Consider the following 12,869-nt stretch of genomic DNA (forward strand, 5'->3'; position numbering starts at 1 on the left):
CGCGGCACACAGGGGTTAGGTTTTAACAAGCCAGTCCATCTTGCCAGTGTAGAGAAACCACCACAAAGGACCTGCCTCCTAAGGACTTACAATCGCCATTCAGCTTACACATACTTACTGTGTAAGTATGCACACAGTAAGTACAGCTGGAGACTGTGGCACCCTAAGTATCTAATTACTTCAAGAAGACGGCTACACTCTCAGGGGTTTTGTTTTTTGTTTTTTGTTTTTACACATATTCTTTTATTCAAAGGTTTACTCACAGGCAATATTTAAAGTCAGGCTTTTTAAATTACAGGCCTAAACTACGAAATTTTGCAAACATGACGTGGGCAAAGAATGAGCGTCTGGATAATTTTCGACCTCATTATCCTGGAGTCCAAGTCTGTAACACAGAACACGCAAGATTGGTGGTATCATTCGAAACAACTGAGAAACCACAGGTGCTGGGTAAATGTGTCAATGAAGAGAAACATCAGTTTCGCCTTGCGGACATGAACCCTCAAGTGGTTCTTCTGAGGAGAGTGCCTGCTGTGCGTGCTTCAGAACTTGGCCTGCACAGTCTCTTTCTCCACCGTCAGGTCTGCGTACCTCTGCTGGAGCTCTTTCTCTCGGTCCTGCTGCCGCTGCACATCTTCCTTTAGACACTGAAAGAGAAAAGGACTCCAGTTACTTCAAACCTAAGTCCACTTCCACAGTCTAGCTTACAAACAGCTGTTTGACTCACAGTTTTCAGCAAGGATGCATTTCCCAGCCATTCTCTGCTCTGGTCATGTGATTACCATCTTGTAAAATCTCTGCTGCTATCCTATCCCAATAAATAAACCACAACAGTCTTCTCAATCCTCACAACACACTGCAAACAGCTCTGACTGCCCTGAAGCTGGGCAGGGACTAGAATGCACACTAGGGAGTAAAAATGAGCTGCTACGCTCTCAGCATCTTCAATCATAAAACTAAAGAAAGCTGCTTCAGTTTCCCCAGAACCACATAAATGGCAAGCCACTAAGTGTCAGGGAAACGAATCACAAGACCTACCTATCTATCCCTGAAAACAAAACAGAAAGAAAAAAGCCTTCCTAGCAGCTTGCCACCATCTACACAGAGGCAGGTCTAGATTAGAGAGTCCTAAGCCCACTGCTGGCCAGAACCAACTTCAGAGATAACCTGCTACAAGGCTGAAAAGAAGGAAGCTGGAGTGAGTCACTCTCCAAAGCTCTCCTTCTAAGCAATGAGGACACATGGTGTTACCTCAAGCCTCCGGGGAATAGCAGAGTCTTCGTGTTTCTTGAGCTCTTCAAAAGTGCGTAGCTCTAAGTGAGCCTGTTCAATTTGGTCCCATAAATCATTCAACTGTTTCATGAGCCCCATAGCACGAGACTGGTAACCGCCAAGCAAAATTTTCATCTTCTTTTCCATTTTTGCAGCTCTCTTGGCTTCTGTTGTCATGTGACCCCGGTTTATCTTGGGAATTGGGGAAGGAGTGGAGAATCATATCAATATACATGAAGAAGCAAGCAGATTATTAAATAACAGAATAACAAAAGCAAAATACACAGACAGGGCTCCTCCTACTCCACTGATACATGTAACAAAATCGGCCTCAACAAGAAATTATCTTATACCCAAATATTCAGTAACTTCTCACCCACAATGTAATCCCAAAGCAGGCTTCCGTTTCAGAGCATGGGAAAATTGCTGTCTACCTTGTGCAAATGATTTCTGTGGTCATTCATCCACAGTCACTCTAGACTGCCACCTAGCCATCTTTTTTTACGGCTCAAAATTCACTTCTAAACCATACATCTGTCCCCCTTTTATATCAAACAATATTCCACTCACATATAGAAGGCCCACCGGAAAAGTATTTTTATACCCACCTATCTCCAGCTTACTTTATCCAAAGTCAGAGTCATGTAAGCTACCAGCGCAGGGGAAAGAGTACTGCATGTGTGCCTCAGAACATGAGATGGTGCTAAAATTACCTTAAATAAAGCTCCTTTAAAGCTATTGCTCCTTCAACATGTTATACAAGTTAAGCTTTTATGCTTCTGCAACTGACTTGAACCCATGTAAACTGCTGTTGTTCCTTATTTTCCTCTTGTGGGTAGTAAAACAACTCAGTTCCACAACAGGACATCTGCCAAGAGGGCCAACAACTACTGGTGGGTAAAGACCCACTGGCACTTCCTAGCATGCCACCGGCTGTTCTGATGGAGCAGGCTCTCTAACTGCTTTGCCTCCATTTCCCTGTCAGTGGTAAAATGGCAGTCACTGCTGACAGTTGACTATGAATATAAAAATCCTCAGGCACACACAACCTAGCACTGAACAAGCAATCAACAACTAACTATGAGCTCTGATTACAATGATTGCTTTCTAGATACAAAGAGTCCAACCATTTCACTCCTCTCTTATCACTAAAGGAATGAGGGAAAGACTTGAAAATCTTTAAATCCCAACTTTAACAAAAGACAATGTGGACGTCCTGAAGAAAAAGCAGAGAACAGCTAGCTGTGTCTTCTTTTAGGTGGGCAATGTGCCTTCTGCAAACCACCATATCAAATGACATACACTGGACCTCTGTTCTACAATGCAGTGTTATCAGAGCATGAAGTCTTGGTACTCTCTGACTTGATGAGGTTTTCTAACCATGAAATTCAAACGAGGTGAAGGATTCCTGAGTATGCTGAGCCAGCAATTTCTTCCCAGCATATACCCAAGTGAAGACATGCCATGGCAAAAACATATACACCATGCTGACAACACTATTCATAACCCCACCACCTACCACTGTCTATCGGTAAAGAAAATGAGCTATTACCTACACTATGGAGCAGCACCCAGGTATAAAAAGCATGGAAGTATTAGCACATGCTACAACTCAAGTGAACTTGTGGAACTCTGCTTAGTGAAAGCAGCCAATCATAAATGCCAACACACTACATGATTTTGCTTCCATGAAGTATCAAGAATGAACAAATCTACAGCATGAAAAGCAACTAATGTTGTCTACAGCTGCATAGGTTAAGAAAAAAGAAAAAAGGGAGTGACTGCCATAGGTACAGGGTTTCTTCAAGAGGTGAAGAAAATGCCCTAAAGGTAACTTAGTGGCATCTGCACAGCTCTGTGGATACAGGAGAAATAGAGATCAGTTTACTCTAAAGAAGCTGCCTGAGCTGTGTGATTTACACCTCCAAAAGTGTCCTAACAGTGGAAAGACTATTTCTGAGTGAAAAACAATCCTCACCATTAGTTCTTCTGGATATAAGCAGAATTCTCCCATCCTTGAAAGCAAAAACAGAACTTTCTGGGTCTAGGTTCTAGAAAAGTGGTATGGAGAAAGATAAAACAACTATCTTTATGGGCCTTATGAGCAAAAGACCCAGCACCAAGTCACACAGCTCACAACCTCCTCTAAGTTCCAACTCTGGGGTGCCCAATGTCTCTGGCCCCTATGGGCTCCTGCACTCAATTACATACTTACGTACACACACACACACACACACACACACACACACACACACAACACACACACACACACACACACTTAAAAATAAATTTTAAAAAATTTTAACCATAGCTAAACTTATAACCATTTGTGAAGCTTTTCAAACTGACCAGCCCCAGATTCTGACTCAGTGATCTCAGACCACTGTCTCCCGAGTCCCCAGAAAGTTCTAATGAGCAGCCAGGGTGGAGAACAGACCCAGCTGGGATCTGCAGAAGTGGTAAATCTTCTCAGCCACACCCACTAAACAGTCCTCCTTCCGCAGGAGCTGAGCAATGAATCCCACGGCTACACCAAGGTTGGCACTATGTGTAACTCAACTCGATCCAATACCGCATTAGACTTCACTCACATGTGGGTTTCAACACACACCCCAAACCCTTAAAAGCATAGAATTTCAAGTTAATGCAGTGTGTCTTAAAAATTAGTCACACAAATTAACATTTTCATTGGTTAAGATGTCTCAATTAGCACTACATTGAGCACACTCCATAGATATTCAGTTTCCAGCTTGGTTAGCAGTTTAATACCTATGTTCAGAAACCATTTCATTTGCCATCATGGCACATTTAGCACTGAGTCCTCTGTCTCTGGGAATTACGTCACTCACAGAATTCAGCTGTTTATTATTCCCAAACTACCAGAGACTTTAACACTTCAAAGTTGTTAGTTTCCAGTTATTGCCAACAATTACAATTCATTCACCTCAAGCTTTATAAAGCCTGGCTCAACTACAGGCTTAAAAAAAAATTAATTAAAACAAAAGAAAAAATTGTTGTCACTAAGTAACTAAGTAATATATAAAGTTAGTCATCATACATAAAAAATGAAAGACAGCTTTTAATATTAAGTTTTAGCTATCAGGCACCTGTTATCTAATTATTAAGATGGAAAGGAAGACATCAGTAAGTGTTTGAGGCAAAACCTATGACTGCTAAGCACACTAGAAAGAAAAGATGGGCCTAACAATGGCAAGACCTGAGGTGCCAGAAGGTAAAGGCAGGATTACAAACAAGACAGGAGCCAGACTGCTTTAGGAAACAAGCAGGCAGGGGACTGGGAAGGGAGCAGGAAGGAGCAGGTGGCAGGGAAGGCAAATAGGAAGGAAGAAACACACTGACATACGTGTATAAATGCCACAATGAAGCTCACTCACTACTCTAGATGCTAACTTAACTTTTAATTAGGCATTAGCAGCTGCCCTAATGAAGCTTATTTTGAATCAAACAAATGCTGGCTTAAGGAAATGATACATCCTCTTATAGCTGATTTACTAATGTTCTTCTAAAAGAGGGAGGGGAACTAGGCTTTCAAAGCACTACATTTTAAAGATCACTTAAACCGCCAAATATGATAGCACACAGACGCAGGTGGATCTCTGCAGGTTTAAGACCACAGTGAGTGTTTCAAGCCAGCCAGGTCTATACAGCGTGAGACTATATCTAGATCTAGATCTAGATCTAGATATATAGATAGATAGATATATCTCACTTGTACTTATTAACATCTCTCAAAAACTGCCATTCAAGGAGACTGCAAAGGTGGCTCAGCAGCTAAAAAGCTCTTGCTGCTGTTTCAGAGCACTAGTTCAAAGTGCCCACTTGGGGGCTCACATCCACCTGCAATTCTCTTCTGTACTCTGTGGGCACCCAGACATGTATGTACACACACACTGACACATTCATAAAAGCAACAAAAGCTACTGGTGGTGGTGCATGCCTTTGCCTTTAATACCAGCACTTGGGCGGCAGAGGCAGGCCAATCTCTTGAGTTTGCAGCCAGTCTGGTGGTCTACAGAGAGAGTTCCTGGACAGCCAAGGCTACACAGAGAAACTCTGTCCCGGAAAACATCAATGAATGAATGAATGAATGAATGAATGAATGAATGAATGAATGATTTTAATGCTATTCAAATATTTTTAAAGATCGAACATCACCTATCTGAAAATAAAATATAAAATACTCTACAATCTAACATATTCTGAGCACTGACATTTACTTCAAGTGGAAAATTTACATTTAACCTTATTTGACCAGTCACAAAATTATTTAAAATGCCATATTATAAAAGTTTAAAAAAAATAAAATTACCTTCAGGCTATTTGCATGAGAGATATAAGAAACATAATGAATTTCCATCCCAAGCTTCTCACTGTGTACATGCAAAAACTCTACTCTGCAACCCAAAACATTTCCAGCTCTAAACAATGTGGACAAGGGGCACTCAGCCAGTGCACAGCAGAAGCAAGGAAAGAAGCACTCTATTAATGCCCCATCGCCAGAACCTCCAGGTGAGGTTCATTTTTCTTTCATTAAACTGAAATTGGTGGTGGGCTTTTTGGCAGCTGTCTAGCCTTGTCTGTTGGATATATGTCAGAAACTGCTTGTGTACAAACTACTCAAGACAAGAAAACCTCAAGGAAATAATTATCTTTGCTCTTGTCATTTGCATCATGTATAGGCAATTATGATGATCACATGTGCAGCAAGCAGGTAAGCCAGGCTTCCACCTGTGAGAAACTGCCCGGCGGCAACATCAACTCTACACAACCCACCACTCAGCCTCCCTAGAACAAAAAACAACAAACAAGGCCTCAAAGTGCAGGCCTGTTACTATCCAGAAAGGGGATTATAAATCTAAAGTCAGCCTAAATAACTGAGTGAGACCTGTCTCAAAAAGTAAAAGTCCAGCTGGAAACGCAGCTGTGGTGGAGCATGTGCCTAGCATGCATAAGGCTCTAGGTTTAATCAATCCCCAATACCAACAACAACACAAAAATAGACTCTCAACACCAGGCTACCCTAGAGTCAGCCTGCTTCCTAGCATTCTCGTCATTTAACTGGCTGTACTAGAGCACAATGCTAATAAACCAAACGTCCTCCCTGGGATGAAATACAAACATCCCTGAAGAAATGCAAACTGGGGAAGTGAGTGGCTTGATGCCATCAAACAACTCCCTTAAAAATGAAAAAAAATAAAATATTCCAGACACATAAACAAGACATGAACTTGTGTGTCCCCCATAACAAGATTTCAACACTTGAATGAAGCTGTTAAAATTTCTAGTTCTTTTATTCTAAACAAGCTGTAACTATAGCTCTAAGATGGTTCACAGGATGAAAAGGTTACATTTCACAACCTTGTAGGGCAGAAGCAAACATAAACATAATTGGTGCTTATTCAAATTTACAAAATCTACACTTTCCTGTAGAATTTAAATGGGAGTGACCACAGTCCTCTCTTTTCCTTTTCTTTTTTTTTTTTTTCCCAAGACAGGGTTTCCCAGTGGCTTTGGAGGCTGTCCTGGACCTAGCTCTTGTAGACCAGGCTAGTCTCGAACTCACAGTGATCCACCTGCCTCTGCCTCCCGAGTGCTGGGATTAAAGGCGTGCACCACCACTGCCCGGCTCCTCTCTTTTTCTTAAATGCCTATTTGCACTGTTAGACTACTAGGTGGAAAACATGGCACATGATCACTTCAACTTGGTTTTAAAACTTTACCCTCCTTTATACATTGACTTTAACACTGAAAGGTTGCGGGTGTAGCTGGAGAGACACTGCTGCTCTTACAGAGGACCCTGGTTTGAGTCCCAGCACCTACAGAGCAGCTCACAACCATCCAGTTCCAGGGGATACAACACCCTCTTGTAGCCTCTGTGTCCATGAGGCACACACATGGCACACATATATGCATACGATCAGGCCTGTGCACACACACAAACACACACCATAACATTAAATCTTAAAAATGGAAAAAGAAAGTGCATGTGTGTGCATGTGTGTGTGTACATGTATGTGTTGTGCATGTGTGTGAACATGTACGTGTTGTGCATGTGTGCATGTGTGTGTGTACATGTATGTGTTGTGCATGTGTGTGCATGTGTGTGCTGTACATGTATGTGTTGTGCATGTGTGTGCATGTGTGTGCTGTACAGTCTGAGGTGACTGCATCTAGACAGGTTATGAATAGTAAGCTTTTCTTCTGTAGTTTTTCTATTTCTCTTAAATTTTCTAAAAAGCACAGGTATTATTTTTAGAAAAACGTCTAGAAATGTTATTTTTAAGTGCATAGAAGAGAAACTGTCTAAAAAAGACTGGCCAGAGACCAATGGAAAACCGATGGTCCCCAGGAGATGAATCAGTGGGCCCGTAAGTGTTTCCTCGGGTCATTACAAAGGGAGCTGTATGGGACTTATAAAAGTGTAATTGTTACTTTCAAGCTCACTGAGTTTGTTAAGGTTTCTAAGCGTAAGTAATTCCAAAATAAACATATTCTCCTTGGGTCTCCAGTACTGTCTGCAGTTTAAGTCCATTCCAGTGAGGTTAGAAACATTCAGAGCATCCCTCACTGAAGCTTGCTTAAGGGGCCAGAAAATAACCTTATATAAAGAGCTTTAGGGACGGACACCCAAAATAAACACACAGCAGACAGTAGCTTACTGCCCAGTCTATCAGTCAACTAGATGGTCCTGTCACAGTAAGGATTCAGTTCAGTCACCACAACACTTGCAGACAAGTCACACTCCTTACAACACTATTGTTTCAGTGACCTTTCCCGCTACTGATGATATGCAGGTCCAAGTGATTATAGTCAGTATCCATCAGATTTAGCAAGCACCAGACAACATTACAATGAACCAAGCTAACCAGCAAGGCAATCACCTGATAGAGCAACACAGAGTATGCTACCTCTGCATGGGTTAGGAGATGAAACACAAACAACCTGTAATGGATTCCACCCCTGCAGAGGAGGACTACAACAACACGGCTGTGCTGTTCAGACTCGGAGTTCTCGCCAGAGACAACTAATCTGCCCTTGCCCAGAAGTGGCATGACAGAGAGAAGAGCCCTTCTCCGGACTCCATTTTATGCCACCTATTCCAGCAGTCCCAGCCTCAGGAGAACAGAAACAGTTACACATGTATCTCCAGCACAAACTTCTCTATCCAGCACTGCCCACCAACTTAATCCTTAGCCTAAGTTTTCACTCTGGAGTATGAAGCACATTTTTCCCTGTGTTAAAAATATCTGCCTTTATAATGAAAAGCGCTGAAAAATGGGATCCACTGTACAGCCAATTCTGCTGAAATAGAGCCCTCAAGAAAGTCAGGGACCTGGGCAAAGTTTTACAAATACACCGAAAAGGTCTTTAAATTGCTATCTGTGTTCTTTAAGCCACTTACTTCCAAGAAGTCAACATTACATAATATTTCTTCACTACATTGACTGTGCCAATAACAGTGTCCCCACTGGGCCCAGTTTCTACCTCTGAGGAAAGCCTTTCCATCTTTATAGCTAACATGACAAAAACACACTTTCCAGCCAAGCTTACTCCATACAGCAGTTTAGTTAACATCTCAAATATTACTAAGCTTAATGGCAGGGCCTAAATTCAGACTTTTCATTTCACTTCTGCATCCACTGGCAATTGCTTCACTCAACCTAATTATGTCTTCAGATGACTTCCTATTTCCCCTTGAAGTGGAAACAAATTACAACACTTCAGATTCTCTTTGCACTTCCCAAATACAGAAATAACTCAGTGACTAGCATCATCTGAAAATCAGGCCCTCTAGTAACATTTGCAGATAACTGAAGCCCACAGAGTGAAGCGCCTGTCTGTCTTGTCCCTGCTGTGTCCAGCCTAGAGCAATGACTGGAACACAGAAGTGTCTGGTAATAGTCACTAAATGTGTGAGTAAATAAGGGGAAAGAATTTTACTTTTAACAATTCAATGAAATTTTTTCTACAATGAATTACAGCCATCCTTCATTTTCCAAGAATCATGCATGTAACAGAAACTGAGCCTCTCATGTTACTCTGGGGAAAATCACTAGAAACAGCAAAAGCTCTAACCTCCCACAGTAACCCAGGCACAGAATTTCTGTTGCATGTTAAAACAACATCTGCAACCTGAGCTTGCACAACTAACTTTCCTGAGCTCTCATTTCTACTTCTCCCTTTACAAACAAATGTCTGACAAGGTTCTAGTTAATTCTGCCTCCAAAACAGAATGGAATCCCCACATCCGGTTACAATTCAGAAGCCTTTCCCACTTCTGGTATGTAACTACAGTGTATGTTTCACAGGCCCTGCAGAAAGCACCAACATACCCAGCCACATTCTGTATCAAATGAGATGATGGCTCTATTGGTTTTAAGTATCTTAAGGATTTTTTTATTTAAGTGCTAAGTTCCAAATATTAATCATAAGTGTGGCTCAGAAACTTCCCACAATAAGAACTTCGAAACATATTTTTTAGTACACTTAGGAAATACCAGCCATGACAACTCTCAATGTCATCCTGCCAGATGGGCTTGAGATGGGGCCACAATTTGGATTCACTATTCCAAAGCTCACTGCTGCAACAGTCAAAACACTAGCAGCCACAGTACACTGTGTATGCCCAGAAAGCACGCCTCAGTGGAAGTTAGCAGTTTAGACCATCTAACTGCAGTTCCCTCCCACAACAAACTCTGAAAGATGTTTATAATTTAGCAATCAACTTAGATGATGAAAGAATCACCATAGTTAAAATAAAATATTTATGTATTTCAAACCAATACAACTGTGTCTTCAGATGCTATGAGAAATCTAGCTGTGAATTACAGATGGACAGAAAGATGGAAGCTTTGTTTATTTGGTCCCTGAGTTGCTTCTCCCTGAAGATTTAATAAACTCTTTTGGAATAAGAAGAGTTTACTAATTGAAGGATTCAATTAAGTATTCCTTAAAAGTAACTAGCTGGGTTAACCATGGGCCAAGTTACCAGGAGTCAGACTGTTTTATGAATATTCTTCCAAAATCACCAATCCTTCAACAAAAATAGTTCAACGGAAGATTTCAGTTCCTGGTACTGAACTGAACAAAGAGAACCACATGTTTTTTAATGATTATGATTGCTCATAAACGACCCAAATAAATCTCCAACAGAACAGCAGAGACTATTTCTGTACTTTTCCCTTCAGAATTCACAGGACTGATCCAACAGAAAAGTAAGAATTACTGTACTTACAGCACCACTCACCCTGTGACATTTATATGCTGCCATGAAAGTTAGTACCTCAACAGAGTAAATGAGATTCAGGGGGAAAAAAAAGTTTTTTTTTTTTAAACAGCACAAAATGTCCTTGTCATTTGCAGCAGAGAGTTTGCCCACCTCAAAATGAGAAGATTTTCAAACTAAGTGAGAGATTGAAGTATTTATATATAGATGTTACAAGGAATCATTCCAAACAGCCTATCAATCAATTACGAAGCTGGCCTTAGATCAGGATTATACTAACTACCATTTATAAGAAATGGAGCCTACACAACACAAAGTATAACCTACAATTTAGTAGCTGCTCATGTTCTGTCTCTAAGAATTTTTACTATGAATTAAAACAGAGCAACAGTACCACCTGCTGGAAGCTACAAAACTACAACATTCAATGGCAAGAATTACTTTAGAAAGTCTTATTTCCTAACTCACCAGGCACACAGTCATGACCATAGGTTTCTTATATATGGGGTTGTACAGGTTAAATTAAGATGTTCATATTAAAAGATACTGCTTTTTCCTGTTCATTTCTCTGGCTCCACACAGCCCCAACCACTCTAGTATCTAGATTTAAGCCTTGATAACAAAAATACTCTCAAATTTGCTTTCTGTAAAGAAAAAAAAAAAAAGACTAGCAATCACATGAAAAAGAAAACCAAGGCCATTTCCTGCATCCAATGGCCTAAAGAACCCCTTTTTCCTCCCCCATCCTATCTTGGCATCAGAGACATCCCTAAAGACCACCATTAAGAACTCACAAAGCATGCTGGATATGGTGGTGCACATCTTTATCCCAGCAATGGAAGGCAGAGACAGGTATATATATGTCTGAGAGTTTCAGTCCAGCCTGGTCTACACGGTAAGTTGCAGGGACAGTCAGAGTTACATAGTAAAACCTTGTCTCAAAAATACAGAAAGACTTCACAAGGCAGCCTGGTGGGATGTGAACCATAACTTACATGTCACTGCCAAAATGTCTACAGAGATTCTGGAATTCAAAATGTGCACATTAGATTAAGAAACCACATGCCATGAACTGCTGTTAATAGGCTTCATGCTTTACAGACATAGGAAATCACAGAAAACACTGTCTACATAACAGCTCCACTAACTCAACCTCTGGACATCAGGATTCACAAAAATATATTGAAGTTCTGTATCTCCCACTGCTAAGTGAGATCTCACTGACCTAAACTGTTTTGCGCAACCAGCATCACTCTAGCAATTCCTCCCTAGTGTAAAAGGTTCTGATTGGCAGGTGGGTGCTCAGTGAAGTTTTCAAGGACTCCAAAACAACCAGCTGCCTAGGCCAAGTTTTCTGAAGTCACCAGAGGTATTACTTGGCTCACAATTTCAATTTAAGAACATCTGAGTTAGAGTTTTAAAAGGATACCAAGGGCAGTGGAGATGGTTTGCAGTGCAACCCTGACAGACCCCACTTCAAAGGGAATGAGAACCACTCCACAAAGCTTTCCTTTGACCTCCACATGCGCTGCAGCTTGAGCACCCACATACACACAATAATAATATTAAATATATAAATAAATGGATACCAACCTCAAGTCTCTTTTCAAGTGATTCGATTCTGTCCTTCTTGCTAGCAAGATTAGCCCTTGTGTAGCGGCTCTGACCAGGAAGATACAGGACTTGACTATAGCATTCTTCCCACACCTGGTTGTAGGCTTCACTGGAGAGTTCTCCGTGGCTCATTCCTTGTTTCACCACTTCCATCTCTTGTACCAACACATCCTGGGCCTGTTTACAAAAATAATCTAAGTTGAAGTATACACTTTCTACCACCACAAAGCTTAAGACTAGTAGTTTATTTCCCTCCTTCCTTAAACCAATGGCAAGGTTTGGTTGGTCGTTTTCTAGGAAGGGATGGAAAATACTTAAGCTAAATGGATTAAGAAGCATCTAAATAGGTGCTGGGGAGATGGCTCAGTGGTAAGAGTATCTGCTTTGTAAGTTTGAAGGCCTGAGTTCAAATCTCTAGTGCCATGTTTAGTGTTGTTTTTGTTTTATTTTATGTGTATGGGTATTTTGCCTGCATGTATATCTGTGAATCACATGCAGAGGCCAGGAGAAAGCATAGGATACCCTGGGACTGGTGTTATAGACAGCTGTCAGCTTATATGTGGGTGCTGGTGATTGAACCAGGACTTGTGAAAGAATAGCCAGTGCCCACAGCAGCTGAGCCATCAGGTCCAGCCCATATCTGTTTTGTTTGTTGATCGGGCAATGGTGTCTTGAATCCAGCACTTGTGAGGCAGAGGCAGGGAAGGAAGGGGAGGGAGGGAGGGAGGGGACATAA

At 41.3% G+C, this 12,869-nt stretch overlaps 1 protein-coding gene across 1 annotated transcript in view; it reads right to left on the minus strand.

The window, feature by feature from the left end:
* Positions 1-207: 207 nt before the first annotated feature.
* The window catches only part of Cdc5l (cell division cycle 5 like), a 46,410-nt gene continuing 33,748 nt past the window's right edge, over positions 208-12,869 (minus strand). The window contains exons 14-16 of the mRNA XM_027387423.2: positions 12,113-12,310; positions 1,252-1,464; positions 208-647 (exon numbers count right to left, since the gene is read on the minus strand). Of these exons, the coding sequence (XP_027243224.1) occupies positions 543-647; positions 1,252-1,464; positions 12,113-12,310 (516 nt within the window). The 3' untranslated portion in view covers positions 208-542. The remainder of the gene's footprint in view (positions 648-1,251; positions 1,465-12,112; positions 12,311-12,869) is intronic.

The sequence above is a fragment of the Cricetulus griseus genome (assembly GCF_003668045.3).
Source record: "Cricetulus griseus strain 17A/GY chromosome 1 unlocalized genomic scaffold, alternate assembly CriGri-PICRH-1.0 chr1_1, whole genome shotgun sequence".
NCBI classification, from domain to species: domain Eukaryota; kingdom Metazoa; phylum Chordata; class Mammalia; order Rodentia; family Cricetidae; genus Cricetulus; species Cricetulus griseus.